This window comes from Martes martes (genome assembly GCF_963455335.1).
Source record: "Martes martes genome assembly, chromosome: 3".
Classification (NCBI taxonomy): Eukaryota; Metazoa; Chordata; class Mammalia; order Carnivora; family Mustelidae; genus Martes; species Martes martes.
Window position 1 is genome coordinate 141261259 of NC_137890.1, and position 18011 is coordinate 141279269.

An 18011-nucleotide genomic window follows, 5' to 3' on the forward strand; every position below is an offset into this window, starting at 1 on the left:
CTCAGGTCATGATCTCAGGGTCCTGGGATTGAGCCCCGCGTCGGGCTCTCTGCTCAGTGGGGAGCCTGCTTCCTCCTCTCTCTCTGCCTGCCTCTCTGCCTACTTGTGATCTCTCTCTGTCAAATAAAATCTTAAAAAAAAATGATCTCAAACTCTTTAAAAAGTTAGCATAGCATTATTTTACAGAATAGTTTCTTTGGTTTATTTACACCTTTACTGGCTTAACTTCACCAAAACAAGCAAACTGTAGGACTGTGAAAGGGGAACATCTAATATGAATCTGAGATAATATGAGGAGATGGGGGGGAATGAAGTCTTGTTTTGTTTTTCAAAAAAGCAAGCTTTTCCTAAAAATGTCATCTGTGAAAGTCAAGGAAGAAACTTTAAATTCAACTCTTATTACTTAAACTTACTTTCTGATTTCCCTATCACTAGAATGTCATAAGGATTACTCAAAAAGTAAAAAACAGGGTGTTTGAAATCTGTGTCTCAACAAATGTCCCAAAGGGCTAGCTGAATTTCCTTAGCCTTAACTTCAGTTTGAGGCTTTCGAAGTCAATAATTCTTGACACACAATTCCTGCTCCTATTAATTGTCAAAAAGTGAACGGAACTGTCCTTAGGGAAGTCCTTAGTTCAGACTTTACCATTCTGCAACTAAAACTGCTGGTCTTGTTCCCAACCACAACTTTGTTATTCTTGGACCAGAGACCAGAAGAAGCTTCCACTCACCTAATGATGATCAATTAAGCCCTGTGTCAGACATGATACAAGATACTATAATACAAAGATGAATAATGCAGACCAATATGGAAAGTGCTATGCTAAGGATACATAAATTGTGCCTTAGAAGGTTCACCTATGCCTGGAGGAGAGGGAGAAGGAGGAAGGCTGAGAAAGCAATGCTAAAACTGAGTCTTAAAGAATGGATAGGAGGGACTTAGCAGGCTACAGGCAGGGCAGACCATGCTGGGCATGTAGTAAATGCCTAAATAGATCAGTAACAATCCAGTGGCAAAATCAAGGAACTCAAGGCAGGACAAAATGGAGAGTATAAACCTTCACCAGGGGTCATTGATGTGTCAAGGATAGAGCTAAGATATTTTCCTGGAAGGGTTCAGAGGGTGATTCAAGGAGGAGATGATGTTTGTTCTGATAGTAAGGGTAGAGTAAAACTGACAGGTAGAAGAGGGAAAGGAAGTCATCCTAGTTAAGAAATTTTGCAAAAGGCAGATAGGAAAGAAAGTACATGGTCATCTTCTTCTATTTATGCTCTCACCCTAGAGATCTCATGTAGTCCTGTGGCATCAAATACCATTTTAAGTGGATATTTCCTTAATTCAGATCTCCATCCTTGAATCAACCCTTGAGCCACCCATCTGCACCCTCCATATGTTTATTTGGAATCTTCACTTCAAGGTCTTACAGTCATGTCAATTGTTCAATATTCAATATTGAGTTCCTGATTGTCTTTCTTTCCCAAACCTGTTATTCTTCCAATCTTCCCTCTCAGTTATTGGTTTAATCATTCAACTGGTTGCTCTAGCAAAAATCTAGATTCCCTTTTTCTTCAAACTTCATATCCAATCCCCCAGTGAGCAGTCTGGCTCCACTCAAAAGCCATCTCAAGTCTGCTCACTTCCCTTCATCTCCTGGTCCAAGTGATCATTTTTGCCTTATTCTTCTATCTGGTCTCCTTGTTTCTCCTTTGCACCTTTACTATCTATTCTTCACCCAATATCCAGAACTACCATCAGATAATGTCACTCCCTGCTTTAAATTCTTCAATAGCTTTTCCTTGTTTCTAGACCTTAAATCCTCACCTAATCACTTAGCCCCCAGCTAGCTTCTCAGTCTCACTTCCATTTTTAACTCACACCACATGCTCAGCCATACTGGCTTCTTCCCAGTCCTGAAAATGCACAAGGTCTTTCCCTACTCAATACTGTTGTACCTAGAGCTCCCACTTCTGTGGTGATCATTCTCATTGTCTCACAATCATCTTTCAAGTTTTGATTCAAATGTCATTACAAAAATATGCCTTCTAATGAAAATTCTACCCCAAATTTTCTAAATCATTACTATACTTATTTCCTTCTTGGAACTTCACATGTAATATTCTGTTCATTCATTTATGTGTTTATTCTCTTTCTCTTTCTCTTTCTAGAAGTCCCAGCTCTATGAGGCTGAGGCCTTATTTCTCTTTAAGCATCATATCCCAAGTACAGCACAGTACCTGGCCTAAAGCATGTGTTCAATAAATATTTGCTGAACAAATGAGTACCAAAGTCAGTAATATCTTAAGACCGGAGATAACGGTTGACAGAATTAAATACACAGAGACATTATGTAAAATAAGGATTGAGAAGGATCATTTAGTGTGCTCATTTGGATGTCACTGGTGAGACTAGTGAATTTGGTGGGAAGGCAGAGGTGGGAAAGTCATGGATGAGAAATAAAAATAAGAGATGTGAAATTCAAGAACAGTAAGTATTCTAAGATGCTTGACTGAAAAAAGGAACAATGAAGGGACAGTCTTGGGGAGCTAAAGAAAATTATTTAAAATTTTGTAAATGGGTGAGATTTGTACGTATTTCCATGTGAGGAGAAGGAAGCAGCACAGACCAAGAGATTGAAGGTACAACAGGAAGAGAGGTAGATGATGGGGTAAGGTTATGGAGAAGATGGAAATGGGGAGTAGAATCTGGAACCCATATTGTACAAATGAATGACATCTCTTCTTCTGAGGGGTAAGGCATCAAAAAAGGTATCATTTAGAGCCTCCATTTTTCCTGGTAAAAGTGAAGAAAGAGGTAGTTATAGATCTTCACATAGTGAACAGGTTTTGGAATATAACCTTGAGAAATTAAGAGGCATTAACCAGGAATTCATAAAAGGAATGCTGGTTATTAATGAAGATTCAGTTGAAACCATAAATTTGTAGAAATTTTGTAGAAATAAATTTTGTAGAAAATTTTGTAGAAAAAGTTTCACAATTGTGTAATTCATTCGTCAATCAAATTTTTTTTGGTATATACTATGGTCTAAACCCTTTAATTAATGTTGGAAGTACCAAAATAAATCACATTTTCTAAAGTCTAGTGGGGGAGAAACAAGCATATTAATTAGTGTCTTCCACAACAGACTTTCTGCTGGCAGTTACTCACTATCATTCACCATTGAGGTACTCTGCTTTTTCCAGCAAGGTCCAGTCTCTTGAGTCACACACAACATGATAAGCCAGAGTGGTTGAAGGGGTCTCTGTCAAATAAGCATTAACTTCAATTGTCCCACCTGCAGAACTAGGGGAACCCTGAATAATGGTTTCATCCTCCTGAAAATCCATATGAGTGCTTTCAGTTTTCTCAGTCTGCCTCCATTTTCAGAGAAGGGAAGTAAGACAGGTCTAGGAAGAACAAAGCTCTCACCTTTTTGAGCTTGATAAATTTGTCCTTTATTTTACCACATAAGTCAGAACTACTATATATCACAACCCTGCTAATTTTTTCTTCTCCTCCTTCCTCCCACCTATCTCCTGCCACTTCCCCAGAAGCATAAAGCTTTCAACATCCTGCTGTCCATTAGCATAAATAAACTCTTGCTTTTAAAGTAAAAATAGGTTTAATGCTATATTTGTTAAAGACTGCATTATCGTAAGAGGATAAAAATATTCTTGAGTAACAGGTAGATCATAGATTTCAGAGACAATAACATGCTTCTATTGTGGTTCTCTGAAAGTCGATTATTTTAACCATAGATTTAAACTTCAGATCTCAGCATAAGTTACATTTCCACTTTAGAAGTTGTTAAACCATGCAGTTTCTCAAGACATGTACCTTCATGTTTTCATTTTTATTTGTTTTCAATATACTGTAGGCAGATCTAAGAAATGAAAAAAGATAACATGCCATTAAATTTAATATTGGCTATATGAACCAGGAGGTATGTTGTTATAACTTTTCTCTTCATTTTGACTTATCTATTGTTAATTTACATTTTATGTATCATTTATACTATAGATAAGAAAATACTGGGCTAAAAAAGAACAGAAATGGCAAGAAATGGAAATAAGAGATCTTCAGCGTCTGGAAGAACTGAAGAAATTAATGGCTGAACAGTCAGTGAAAGACAGAGAAAGGTAAAAGAAAAATCCTAAATTGCATAGTAATGGAGGTGGTTAGAGTAAACAGAGGGAGCATTTTTCTATACTTAATGCATTCTTACAATATTTATATTCACAAATAGATAAAATCATACTTATAATGTATTTCAGTCTCTCATATTCATACACAAATCTCTAGTTTGTCATTTAGTTGCTTAGATAGCTTCCGAGTTAAAACCCTCACAGATGATTTCATGGTATTTGATTGCCCACTGTGTGCATGAAATGATACTGGCTGCTGCTATGACTTAATATGGTGACCTAGAAGGAGGAAACCATTATTCAGAAAAGAAGGGAGACCCATTTATTGTGACTATGGCTGGGGAAGACAATGCACAATTATACTGTGTATGCGATTAATTCTAGTATACTTAGAATGCACCCAATGTAGGAAAACACAGAGGATTTCTTGGAATAGTGTAATTTTAGAGCTGAAGAGGACATTTGAGATCAACTAACCCAGTGTCCTCATTTTGTGAATGAGTACCCTGAGAAATTAAAATCACTTTTCTAAGTTTACCATATCAATCAGTGTCAGCAAGGAGCCAGAGACAACACAGTAATTTGAATAGGGAAAGTTTAAGATAAAGAATCACTAATTCTAATAGAAAACCTCTGTTATATAAAGAGATAAAGGGGGGTGACTGGTGGCTCAGTGGGTTAGAGCCTCTGCCTTCGGCTCGGGTCGTGATCCCAGGGTCCTGGGATCGAGCCCCGCGTCAGGCTCTCTGCTCAGGGGGGAGCCTGCTTCCTCCTCTCTCTCTCTGCCTGCTTCTCTGCCTACTTGTGATCTCCATCTGTCAAATAAAAAAATAAAATCTTTAAAAAAAAAAAAAGAGATAAAGGGCACTTTAAAGAAGACCCCCGGGCTGAAGAAAGTTTCCCATAGAAGAAACGAATATGGATTGGGGCACCTAGGTGGCTCAGTGGGTTAAAGCCTCTGCCTTCGGCTAGGGTCATGATCCCAGGGAGCCTGCTTCCTCCTCTCTCTCTCTCTGCCTGCTTCTCTGCCTACTTGTGATCTCTGTCTGTCAAATAAATAAAATCTTTAAAAAAAAAAAAAGAGAAAAGAATATGGAAGCCACCCCCACCCCCATGGTTAAGACTCAGACCTCATTGTTGAAGACAAGGTTGTAGCTCAATGCATGGTGGAGAGGTTTTAAATGGGCTCAACCAGAACTTGTTCATAGTCACTGGGCAAGCAGGAAATGCCCTGCTTGAGTGTAGGAGGCCAAAGCTAGAAGTCAACCATTGGGATGCTTGCAAAACTCAGTGGGAATCTGACCACGGGAGTGCCTCTAAAATTTGATGGGAAACTGACCACTGGCTGCCATTGGAACTCCATGGGCACAGGGGCCGTTATAAGTTCCCCACACATGCAGCAGGCAGCCATATGGTAGGAGCAAGAAGGGGTAAACATTGGAACCAGAAAAGAAATCCTCTTCCTTCTTCAGCAACTTTCCAGAACCCATTTCTAACATAGCTTAACATTGTGCCAGACAATAAATTGGTAACTGGCATAGTTATCTAGTTAGCTAGCTTCTGAGTAGATTTTCACAAGAGATAAATTAAGAATAGCTCTTTTGTTTCGTAACAGAAATCACAATAAGTTTACTGTTAGTCAGTGTAAAAAACCTTGCCTGGAACTCTGTCCTTTCTGCTCACTTTTGCTAAGAATAAAGTCTATTTAAAAATTACCCCTGAGGGGTGCCTGGGTGGCTCAGTCAGTTAAGCCTCCAACTCTTGGTTTGGCCCAGGTCCTGATCTCATGGTTTGTGAGATCAAGTTGGGATCCACACTCAGCAGGAATTTGCTTGGATATACTCTCTCCCTCTGACCCTTCCTTTCTCTCTCTCTCTCTAAATAAATCTTTATTTATTTATTGTAAATAAATAAATACAAAATAAAATTACCCCTCAGACTTATACATAACCTTGAAAGACATAACCATTTTATACAACAAGTTTCACTTTTATCAAGGAAGCTTCCTTTGAGAGGCATGGGACAGTTATCTCAAACCCTAGCCACCAAACTTGCAGAGTAAATCTGGAGTTCCACACAGATGCCAGGCAATTCCTAAGGATTTTCTGGATGAAACTTACATAATTTTCTAGGTATCTCAGGATTTTAGAGTTCAGTTTAATCTATTATGGAGACAAATGAGAATACAGCAAAGCCAAGTCTCTAGGCTAAAAGGTGAAACAGCCAATGAGAAACCAGCCCAAAAGCACAAACCAAGATAAAGTGGATACCAGCAGGTAGGTCATGCCATGGGTCAGAGACAAAAATCCCACTAAAGAGCAAGACAATGGTGGAGGTCAAAGGCTTGTTGGATAGTCTGAAGCTATGCTGGGGAATCGAGAGAGCCACAGGAGTTAACGGGGCTGGGGAAAATGAAGAGATATGAGGTCCCAGCATCTAGCAGACATGCTTCTAATAGAATCTCCTCTCATAGCCAGGGAGTTTCTTTGATTAGAGAGCCATTTCAGTCTTTTGCTTCCTGTTTCAATAATTATCAAGATTAGCTGACTCAGAACTCCAATTGAAAAGAAGAAAAGGAAAATCAGATTAATCTGCATTACATAACAGGAAAAAATAGGCATATCACACATAGCAGAAAGAGTACTAAGGACTAGGAGCCAGGGGACCAGGGTTTTAGTCTTAAATCTTCTTGGAATAGTGTATGACTTGGCTAAAACCATTCATTTAACCTCTGTAAGGCTCTGCTTTGTTCTTTGTAAAATTGAACTGGATAGCTTCTGAGGGCCAAGTGAGCTATCAACTTTTAGGGGTCTATGATCTGTGTGTTCAACTCACATGAAATGTTGTAGATATGGATTGTTATGAGTCTAGTACTTGCATGCCAATGGGAAATCAGTAAGGAAGGTCATTAAAATATCAGGATAATATGATATAACAAGAAACAGTCCCCAGAAAATTTTGGTTAATGTAGATGAAAGTATTGTCCTCATTCTGTGACTTAGGGAGATGGAGTTCCAACATATAAAAACTGTTGGTTGCTTTTGCTTCTGGCAAGAACCAGAAGTTGTGTTCTTTTGTAACCACCCTGACACTAAGAAATTTGGATAATTGCTTTTTCTCTACTACTGAAATACAGTTCACAAATCTCATGTTTAATTTTTTAACTGGAGGCACATTTTTTTTCTTTATATCAGAATAAAAGCTTAAAACAGTTTCCAGATCTGTTAAAAACACACACATGGCCTTGAGGGTTTAAAATTTTCTGTTGTTTATTTTCTTCTTCTATGTGTTAATTCTAAGTATCTTGAAAACAATATTCATAAATAAGCAGATTGATTAGGTCTAACCAGAAGAAAATTCCTTTTCTGCAGGTCAGAAATGGTTAAGTATTGGCAGTTTCATGTGGTTCAACATAAAAAGATACAGTGATTCATTTTATTTATTAATTATGTTTCCCTTCTCAGTTATATTCTGTATTTTGCTCTCATTTTTTAAATGTTTTATTTAAATTAAATTTAATCAACATATAAGTGTATTATTTGTTTCAGAGGTAGAATTTAGTGATTCATCCATTGCATATAACACCCAGCGCTCATTCCATCAAGTGCCCTCCTTAATGCCCATCACCTAGTTACCCCATCCTCCTACTCACTTCCCCTCCAGCAACCCTCAGTTTGTTTCCTATAGTTAAGAGTTATCTTATTTTATTCAAATTGTTTTTGCCAAAGTTTCCACTAACCTCCTCATTTCCCTATTTTCTTTCTGAACATGCCAGAGAAGTTAAGAGGAAAGGTTCTTTAGTCAAGTTGTTGACATTAGAATCCTGGCTCTATTCCTTTTTTTTTTTTTTCAAAGATTTTATTTATTTACTTGACAGAGATCAAGTAGGCAGAGAGGTAGGCAGAGGAGGGGGTTGGGGGGAAGCAGGCTCCCCGCTGAGCAGAGGGCACGATGCGGGGCTCGATCCCAGGACCCTGAGATCATGACCTGAGCCGAAGGCAGAGGCTTTAACCCACTGAGCCACCCAGGTGCCCCTCCTGGCTCTATTCTTTATAGCCATGTGACTTTTGGGTAAATTATTCAACTTTCCTGTGCTTAAATTTCTTTGTACAATAAAGACATATCTAGTGTCTACTTCTTAGGAATGTTGGAAGGATTAAAGAGGTAGTGAATGTAGCACATATTAAATATAAGTGATTACTATCAACTGAATTTTTAAAACATAAGATACCTTCTAACAATAATTTCTCAAAATATTTTAGCATTTTGGGACACCTGGGTGGCTCAGTCAGTTAAGTATCTGCCTTCAGCTCAGATCATGATCTCAGAGTCCTGGGATCAAGCCCTGCATCAGGCTCCCTACTTGGTGGGGAGTCTGCTTCTCCCACTCACTCTCCCTCTGTGCTTTCTCTCTCTCTCAAATAAATAAAATCTTTAAAAAAAATTTTTAAGCGGGGCACCTGGGTCGCTCAGTGTGTTAAAGCCTCTGCCTTCGGCTCAGGTCATGATCTCAGGGTCCTAGGATTGAGCCCCTGCATTGGGCTCTCTGCTCAGCAGGGAGCCTGCTTCCTCCACTGTCTGTCTGCCTGCCTCTCTGCCTACTTGTGATCTCTCTCTCTGTCAAATAAATAAATAAAATCTTTAAAAAAATATTTAAGCATTTTAATATTTTCTCTTTTTTTATTATTTTATGTTAGTCACCATACCATACATCATTAATTTTTGATGTAGTGTTCCATGATTCAATTATTGCATATAACACCCAGTGCTCCATGCAATACATGCCCTCCTTAATACCCATTTTAATATTTTAGATAAAACATGTAATAATGAGGACATTTTTATTAAAAATAAAAAACGTGAGGTTAAAGCAAAAGTTTCCCTTGATCACTACTCTCATACAATGTCTTCTCTAGAAGTCCTTTCTGTTATCAGCTGTCTAATGATAGATATGCATACATACTATCTCTATATACCTATACAAAAACAAATGAGTTTAAGAACAAAAACAAAAACAAAAACAAAACCCAATACATTTTATAATATATTACTATTGCATTAGCTCCAACTGCCATAACAAAGTACCATAGACTGGTGGCTTAAAACACATAAATTTATTTTCTTATAGTTCTGGAGACTAGAAATCCAAGATCAAGGTACCAGCATGGTGAGTTTCTGGGAAGAATGCTTTCTGGCTTATAGACAAGTGGTTTCTTGCTTTGTGCCCATAGGTGGGGAGAGAGTAGCTCTAAGATGTCTCTTCTTAAGGACACTAATCCCATCCAGAGGACCTACCCTCACGACCTCATCTAAACTTAATTATTAGCTAGGGCCTCATCTCCAAGCACTATCACATCGGGGGGAAGGGGTAGGACTTCAACATATGAATTTTAGAGGGACATGTTCAGTTTATAAAAACCATTTGGGTTTAAAAAAGCATTTATGTATCTACAAATTACTTATTACTATTAACTACTATTTATTGGTTACGCTAGCAGATAAGGTTTTTGTGCCAATTAGAAAAGGTACTCTGTTCTGGTGGCAAAGTGCATAGATTCCCTACCTGAATAGACAAATTAGGAAAAGATGGGGGAACCATGGCAGGCAGCTTGACAAGCAGTGACAAAGCTGGATGCCATTCCCTATTTACACTCCTGGGCCAGCATCACCTTTGCAAAGCACAAACTTCAAAATGATATATAGCACCCCTGCAAATAGATGTACTTATTTTTTTTTAAATAGTATGTATTATCCACATTTCTTCTAAAATTTAGCCATCTGGAATTTATTTCCAAGAATGATATGACTTAAGAGTCTGATTTTCATTTTTTGGTCTTAATTGATAGCAAACTCTGTCAACACCAATTATTTAATGATTCATCCTAACCCACTGAGTTGAAATGCCACCTTTATTATATATTATACTTCTAATTATATTTTCATATCCATATGGACTCTTGAGTAGATTAAATAAAACTTATCTATATTTATATTTCTACATCGATACTGTGCTGTTTTAGTTAATCTGCTTTGCTATCTGATAGAGCAAGTGTTCACTCATTATTCTTTTCAAAAATATCTTATTCTTATGTCTAATTTCATTTTAAAAAATCCTGTTGATTGTTTGCATTGCAATTTTGTTAGAGAATGCTGACATACATACCAAATTTAATCTCCAATCTAGGATCATCCTTCTGGAGTAGCTCTCCAGTTCAAGTCTTCTCTCACTTCTGCAAAAGATTTCGTAGTTTGTTTGTTTGTTTTCTGGTGAAGGCTTGGAAATTATCTTGGAATAAGTAGAAATTGATGACCAAGAAGCTGATTCTAAATTTCTTTAGTAACTGTGTGAGGAAAAGTGTATGAACTAGGAAGTGGCAGTGGGGATGCCAAGGTGACAAATGTTCATCAAGTATTTAGATTAGGCGAAATATGATAACTTGTTTCATTGGAAGTGGAGTTTGAGGGAAGAACAGAGAAAGAAGCATGGTTCTGAATATTATTGAGCTATTTCTATCCTCTTATGTTGAAAGCTTTAAGTTAGTCAGTTTTCAGTCTCTTTTATTTTCTAATAAATTTATTTGGCTATGGGTTCCTTTTATTCTGTGTATCTTTGGCTGCATTCTACAAGTTTTGAAATCGGGTTAATTATCTAATTTCTAAATAACTTACATTTCATTTTTGATGTCCTAACAATAAATTGGTTGATACTGAAGTGTTTGCTAAAGGCAGGGTTACTGATAGTTTTCAATTTTTTCGACATGTCTATGTTCCACATCTTTCCATAACAATGTGCAAAAATTTAGAATGGTTTATGGGAAGCTACTTACCTTGCTAATTTTTTTTTAAAGATTTTATTTATTTATTTGACAGAGATCACAAGTAGGCAGAAAGGCAGAGAGAAGAGAAGTGGGGGGGGGGGAAGCAGGCTCCCTGCTGAGCAGAGAGGCTGATGCGGGGCTCCATCCCAGGACCCTGAGATCATGACCTGAGCCGAAGGCAGAGGCATTAACCCCCTGAGCCACCCAGGTGCCCCGACCTTGCTACTTTTAACATTAAAGAAATAATACCTCTTTGAATAACAACTTATATATTACAACTTATATATTAGAACAACTTATATATTACAAACTCCCTTGTTTTCAGTGTACAATTAAATGATTTTTAGTAAATTCGTATAGGTGTACAACCCTTGCTATAGTCTAGTTTTACATCATGATGTAAACGTTTTACAACATCCCAGGAAGATCTCTCGTGCCCATTTCCGTTAATTCCCGATCCTACTCCCAGCCGGAAATGACCACTAATCTCTTTCTGTCTCAATAGATTTGCCTTTTCTGGCTATCTCATATAAATGTAATGCATCTGGGTTCTTAGCATAATGTTTTTGAGGCTCACCCATGTTATACTATGTGTTATTTTTTTCCTTTTATTTCCAAATAGTATTCCATTTCAGCATTACTTTTTAAATCTGTTTTGCCTGGGCAATATATATTTTTTCCTGTTGGTGAGAGATTAATGTATGCAGGATGATTAACCAAGTAGGGTTCAAAATTTATATAAAAGTATGATATGAATTCTGTAAAAGACTTTACTTTGTACTGAGGTCAAGTATTTACTCACACCACTCCCAAATGTGTGAAGAATAATAACTGATCTCAACTTCTTTATGAGACCACTTCCTGCAGGGTAGTGAAAAAAGATGAAAACTTTTCAATTAAAAGTCATCTCAAGCACTTTCATTTCAAAATTATCTCATTTTAGATTATCTCTACCCATTTAGTGGGGTAAAATACCAACTCCAGACTGGTCAGGTAGCCTCCTTCAATGGAAGGATGTAATGACTGGTTAGCCTATAGGTTCTGACACCCTTCAGGGTCCTCGTTCCCCTATGCAATTTCGTCCCATCCTTCTATCTCCCCAGGGGGACGAGGCAGTACTATCCAGTAGAAATATATGCTAATCACACATATAATTTAAAATTTTCTCATAGCCACACTTAAAGATGTAAAAAGTGACAGGTGGAATTGGCTTTTTTTTTTTAAAGATGTATTTATATATTTTAGAGAGAGAGAGAGAGAGAGCAAGAGAGCACATGAGCAAGCATGGGGAGAGGCAGAGGGAGAGGGAGAAACTTAAGCAGGCTCCACACCTAGCAGCACAGACCTTGAAGGGGATGTGATCTCACAATCCTGAGATCACGACCTGAGCTGAAATCAGGAGCCAGGCACTTAACCGACTGAGCCACCCAGGCCTCCCCACAATTTTATTTTTAAGTAATCTGTACATCCAAGGTGGTACTCGAACTCAAAACCCCGAGATCCAGACTTGCATGCTCTTCTGACTGAGCCAGCCACGTGCCCCGTTACAGAGCATTCTTTATGTGAGATATGCACAGGGAGGAGAAGAAAACATCATTGCTTCCCATTACCGTTGAAGGTTGTGGAGTAAATAAGCAGAAATTAGATCATCCTTCAATGCACGGGACCCTCTCTCCTCTTGTCATTATGACATTTTGTAAACACTTATTAAAGTGTTCAGTTTCTAACTTCTCTGAAGTTCACTCTCTGAAGCACAGCTAACATATTCTCCTTCCATATTTGCCAATTATTATTTTTGCAAGGATGGATGTAAATCTGACCTTTCACTTATTTATATTCATTGTTGTTCCTTGCAATTTAATAAAAAGCCTGCCTTTCCCACTTACCTCCCTTGTAGTAACTTTAACATATTTTAATTTTTAACTATGTGCTCTGGAGGATAATTTAAAGATTTCTAAAGTAGACTTCCTTGGCTAAGTAGCTCCTCTGGATAACATTTCTTAACCAGAAGACTGAATGAAGCTTGCATAACCAACAGATGGAAGGTAAGGATATAAGAACTTCATTGGTCAATGCTGGTGTAATACTAGAGCTCCAGTTGTATTCTTTGCTAGAACAGAATCACCTGGGAAGTCCTGAAAGTCCTGATGCCTAGGCCAGGCCCCAAACCAATTAAATCAGAACCTGTGGCAATGGGATTTTGGTCCCAACAGTTTATGAAAATCTTCAGGGGATTCTAAAATACAGCGAAGTTTGAGGACTATTATACTAGACCTCTTTTTATATTTTTTGAAGTATGGACCCAAATCTTCTATTGGGTTCTTGAGAAGATCCCACTTTTTGTAGACCTGCCTCTGAATTTTTTTCTTCTGATCCTATTCCCTCATTGAAATAGTCCAGGGAAGTCATGGAAATGAGACTTTATATCCATGGAGGAGTTTATCAATTTAAGAATCCTCTGGAAGCAAAAATCTTGCATGTTTCTGTCTAAGCAGATGTGTATGTGTGTGCATACATGTACATGAGTATGTGTTTAATGGAGAAATCATTAGTTATTTAGTTGATTAGTTATTTAGTTATTGTTTCCAAAAGAAAGGAGTTTTTCTATGTTGCAAAACAGTACATATTTGAAGTTTAAGATGGTGATGACCATTTGGGAAGGAAGAAACTAGAGCCAGCTGCCTTCCTAACACTAAATTGGCTTTGTTAATCTAGTGTGTGTTTGGGGGTGCTTGCCAACAGCAGGGAATTGACAATTATTGCATTTTCTAAGTAGTAAAACCAGATGTTTCTATTTTCCGTGTTTTTTCTTAACAATATGCAAAATTCAGCATGTTGTACTGGAAGACATTAAGGACATTTAAAGTGGGTTCACAGTCTAATCTGTGATTTCTAAAGAGTATGTTTATTGGGGTGACTTCAACAGAAACTTAACAAACATTTGTTATGTTTTTGCTTCTCAGCAAGAGATTTCTCAAAATTAGTAGAATGCTCTTGTTCATTAAATCTCTGTCAACCAAATCTCCATTCCAAGTAGATGTGCCAAATGATGCCGACCAAGGATCACTGTGAGGCATTAAACAAATAGAGTTCTTAGTAAGACTGTCTGTTTTGTCTTTTAAAGGATATTAGAAATGTTTCACAAATTAGAAATTTAAAAGACTGAAATAGAACCCACTGGTAGCCAACATGCTATTTTCCAACTCATAGAGGTAATTCTGTCTAAAAATAATAATACTGAGAACCTGCTCATCAGTATAACATAATGAATTATGACGTGTGTGTGTGTGTATTTTCATACATTAGACCATGAATACACAGATCATTTGGACTTAATCGTAATGGTCCTTGAATGAATCGTGGCTGAGCAAGCACAAGAGGGAGGCTAAGAAGTTTATGAACAAAGCAATGTACAGTAATTTTAATGTGAAAATAAACAAGCAAGCTTGTGCCAGTGGGCAGACGGAGCACCAGCTGGGCAGAGATGGCTCAGCTAAGGGTCATTGTAGAGGTCTTGCATGACGATTTATCTCCTGATCATCAAGTCCGGCTTTAGATTTATGATCCTTACCAAACCACAACAATCAGAGAGGGTCTTTTGTTTAGTACTTTGGGTTGCTTTAATTTATTGTTTACAACTTTGATTTTTGATTTTAGAAATCTTTGCTCATTAAAAAACTACAGGATTTCTACCATATGCCACGTTGATATGTCTGTTACAGTTACATGCTTAGGACATAAAGTGGAGTGTCAGCAGGTATGTGTTTGGTAGAGGGCTGGCAATGTTCAGAACCCCTGATAATACATATTTTATACAAAATGTGCATTATTGCTTCCTCTTAGTACCCTGTTAGCATTATTTGTCCTTCATATGTATGTATCAATGAAGTGACCACAGATACTACCATTTCAAATAGAATAGCTAAATGCTGTGGTTTTCTCAAGAATCACTTATCTCATATTCTCTCCACAGGAACACAGACTTTTATCTTACCTTAGTAATTATTAATTAATTAATTGTAATTATTAATGAATGCTACAGATATTCAAAAATTTCTTACTGGGGATTGGGTTGTTTTGAAACTGCATTGCCTTTCTCCCATTCAACATTTGTACCAATATGTAGAGGCAAATGGTTTGCCATGTCTTTTCTACAGCAAAGGGGTGTTGTCCTCTGATACCCCACACAGTATTTTTGAGTGAGGGGACAACTACTCTTTAGGTTACTGAAGTTTTTATTGCTAACTCTGTAGTTAGGGAGCTTTACTAAGGACTTTCAGGTAATGAAATACTGACCTATTAGGCATAAACTCTAGGAAGATTTTCTAAAGCTGTGGGGCTAGGTAGGCAGAAGCTTAGCAAGCATGGTTAAATGAAGGATGTATAGAGCCATGGGCTAGGATAAATGTAATGGTAGCTTTCACAAAATAGCACCACTGTGGTGGATACAATATAGCTTCAAGCACTTGTTTATCCTTCCTTCCTTTCCTTGGAACTACTCCTGTAAGGCACGCACGCACGTGCACACGTGGGCGTGCGCGCGCGCGCGCACACACACACACACACACACACACACACAGCTATCAGATGATATTAAATAGTAATTACTTAGTGAAAGGAACATGTTTACAATCTAGGTTATTTTCTTATTTTATGTATTTTAATATGAGTTTTATAGAGTCTTGTAATTTTAGAGCTGGGCGGAATCTTGGAAAGCACCTAGCCCAGCCTTCTTGTATTAACTAGGGTTCTAGTTTGCAAACATAAGAAACCATTTCTGCTTGAATTTTGCAATAAAAATATTTTATATTAAGGTAGCTTACAGAATCAGTTGCAGATCTGAGCTTAGAAAATGCTTGGGAATAACCGAGGCTGGGGAGATAAGAAGAGTCAAGGCTGTACTCCAGCTCCCTGCACAGAATCATCCCAGCAAGTCCAGCCACTGACCATCAGATGCCATGGCTTGCGCCTCCTCCTCTGCCATCTCTGGATTCTGGGCATTCTAGTTGGCAGTGCTGCTTTTAATCATACCACTGCCTTGCTGTTCTGCCAGGATCCCTCACAGTGTCTCCACAGGCCCTGCTTTTTAAAAAAAAATTTTATTGGTATGTAATGTATTTGTTTCAGGGGTACAGGTCTGTGAATCATCATTCTTACACAATTCACAACACTCACCATAACACGTACCGTACCAGAGGTCCATCCCCCAGCCACCCTATCCCTTCTACTCTCCTCCCCTCCAGCAACTCTCAGTTTGTTTCATGAGATTAAGAGTTTCTTATGGTTTGTCTCCATCTCTGGTTTCATCTTGTTTCATTTTTTCCTCTCTTCCCCCGTTATCCTCTGCCTTGTTGCTCAAATTCCACTTATCAGTGAGATCGTAGGATACTTGTCTTTCTTTGATTGACTGATTTCGCTTAGCATAATACCCTCTAGTTTCATCCACATCATTGCAAGTGGCAAGATTTCCATTTTTGATGGTTGCATAATATTCCATGGTGTGTTTGTGTGTGTTAAAAAAAAATATCTATCTATCTATCTATCTATCTATCTATCTATCTATCTATCTATCTCACATCTTTATCCATTCATCTGCCAATGAACATCTACACAGGCCCTGCCTCTTTGCATCAGCGGCTTCCAAGTGAAGCACCCCTGGGCTGAACTCAGGTCAAATGCTCATGAGCTAGCTGCAAAGGTGGGAAAGCAAGTATCTGACATCATTTTATAGATTTCTTCAAAGGAAGGAGGGGGATTCAGAAGCCGAGAAAAGAAAAGGAAAGAAAAGTAAAAAAAAGAAGGTCTCGGGACACCTGGTTGGCTCAGTGGGTTAAGCCTCTGCCTTTAGCTCAGGTCATGGTCCCAGGGTCCTGGGATCGAGCCCAGCATCAGGCTCCCTGCTCAGTGGGGAGCCTGCTTTCCCCCCTTCTCTGCCTGCCTCTCTGCCTACTTGTGATCTCTCTCTCTGTCAAATAAATAAATAAAATATTAAAAAAAAAGAAGGTCTCTTACTGTCTATTACTGTAGTTGGCAAAATCAACAGACTTTCCTTTTTATACTACTATATACTTTTTATATACTGCCAAAAAAATTTTCTTCCACCTAACACTCTGGTTAATAGATATAACTCTAAGAGATATCTTTTTGCCTTATTGTTCTCTGGTTCTGTTATGATCCATCCGAATATTCCATGACCTATGGAATAAATTTTAGTTTACTATCAATAAACATGTCTTAAGTAAAATTATAAGGAAAAGAGAGGTGAAGAAAGCAGACAGAAAACTCATATATATACAAAATGAATTCAGGATTTGGTATCTTTTCTTGGGCTAGTGATCTGCAGTGTGATCCTCTCTCCTGATGCTGGGCAGTGGTGGTGAGCTGCATCTTCCAGTCAGCCACACAAGAGTAAATAACTGATAGATACACTTATACTCATTCAACCATTCCTTTTTTCACTTTTAGTACAGCATTTAATAAATTATACGAGTTATTCCTACACCTTTTTAGAAAATAGGCTTTGTGTAAGACAATTTTGCTCAACTGTAGTCTAATGCAATTGTTTTGAGCACATTTAAGGTAGGTGAGGCTAAGCTATGATGTTTCGTAGGTTAGTTGCATTAGATGCATTTTCAAATGATAATATTTTCAACGTATGATGGGTTTATTGAGATGTAACCCCATCGTAAGTCAAGGAAGATCTGTATTTATACATATTATATGTATGTGTATATATGTGTGTGTATGTGGCAGATGACGAACACCTTCAGTAAACAGTCAAGATGACAATTCAAATTTGTGATTTTTCTCTTCTACGAAGCATTACATTTGCTCTTTGCTTTCAGCCAGCATCTTGGCTGTGTGAGGTTCTTTACCCAATGGGTTGATTTACACTGGCTTGTATATGATAACTTTTACCACTGGCCATGCAATACCGGAAGGTATCCTAGGAGCTCCTTGGATTCCATCTCCTTCTTGCCTCTATTAAATAACAGCATTCCTATTTCCCTCTGATGCCAACTGTTCCACCACTGTAACCTCCTTTTCTAT

The 18011-nt window shown here is 37.9% G+C and overlaps 1 protein-coding gene across 1 annotated transcript in view; it reads left to right on the top strand.

The window, feature by feature from the left end:
* CCDC148 (coiled-coil domain containing 148) overlaps positions 1-18011 on the top strand; it is a gene marked incomplete at its 3' end in the record, with an annotated part of 178290 nt that overhangs the window by 121228 nt on the left and 39051 nt on the right. The window contains exon 12 of the mRNA XM_080797922.1: positions 4019-4137. Coding sequence (XP_080654048.1) covers positions 4019-4137 — 119 coding nt within the window. The remainder of the gene's footprint in view (positions 1-4018; positions 4138-18011) is intronic.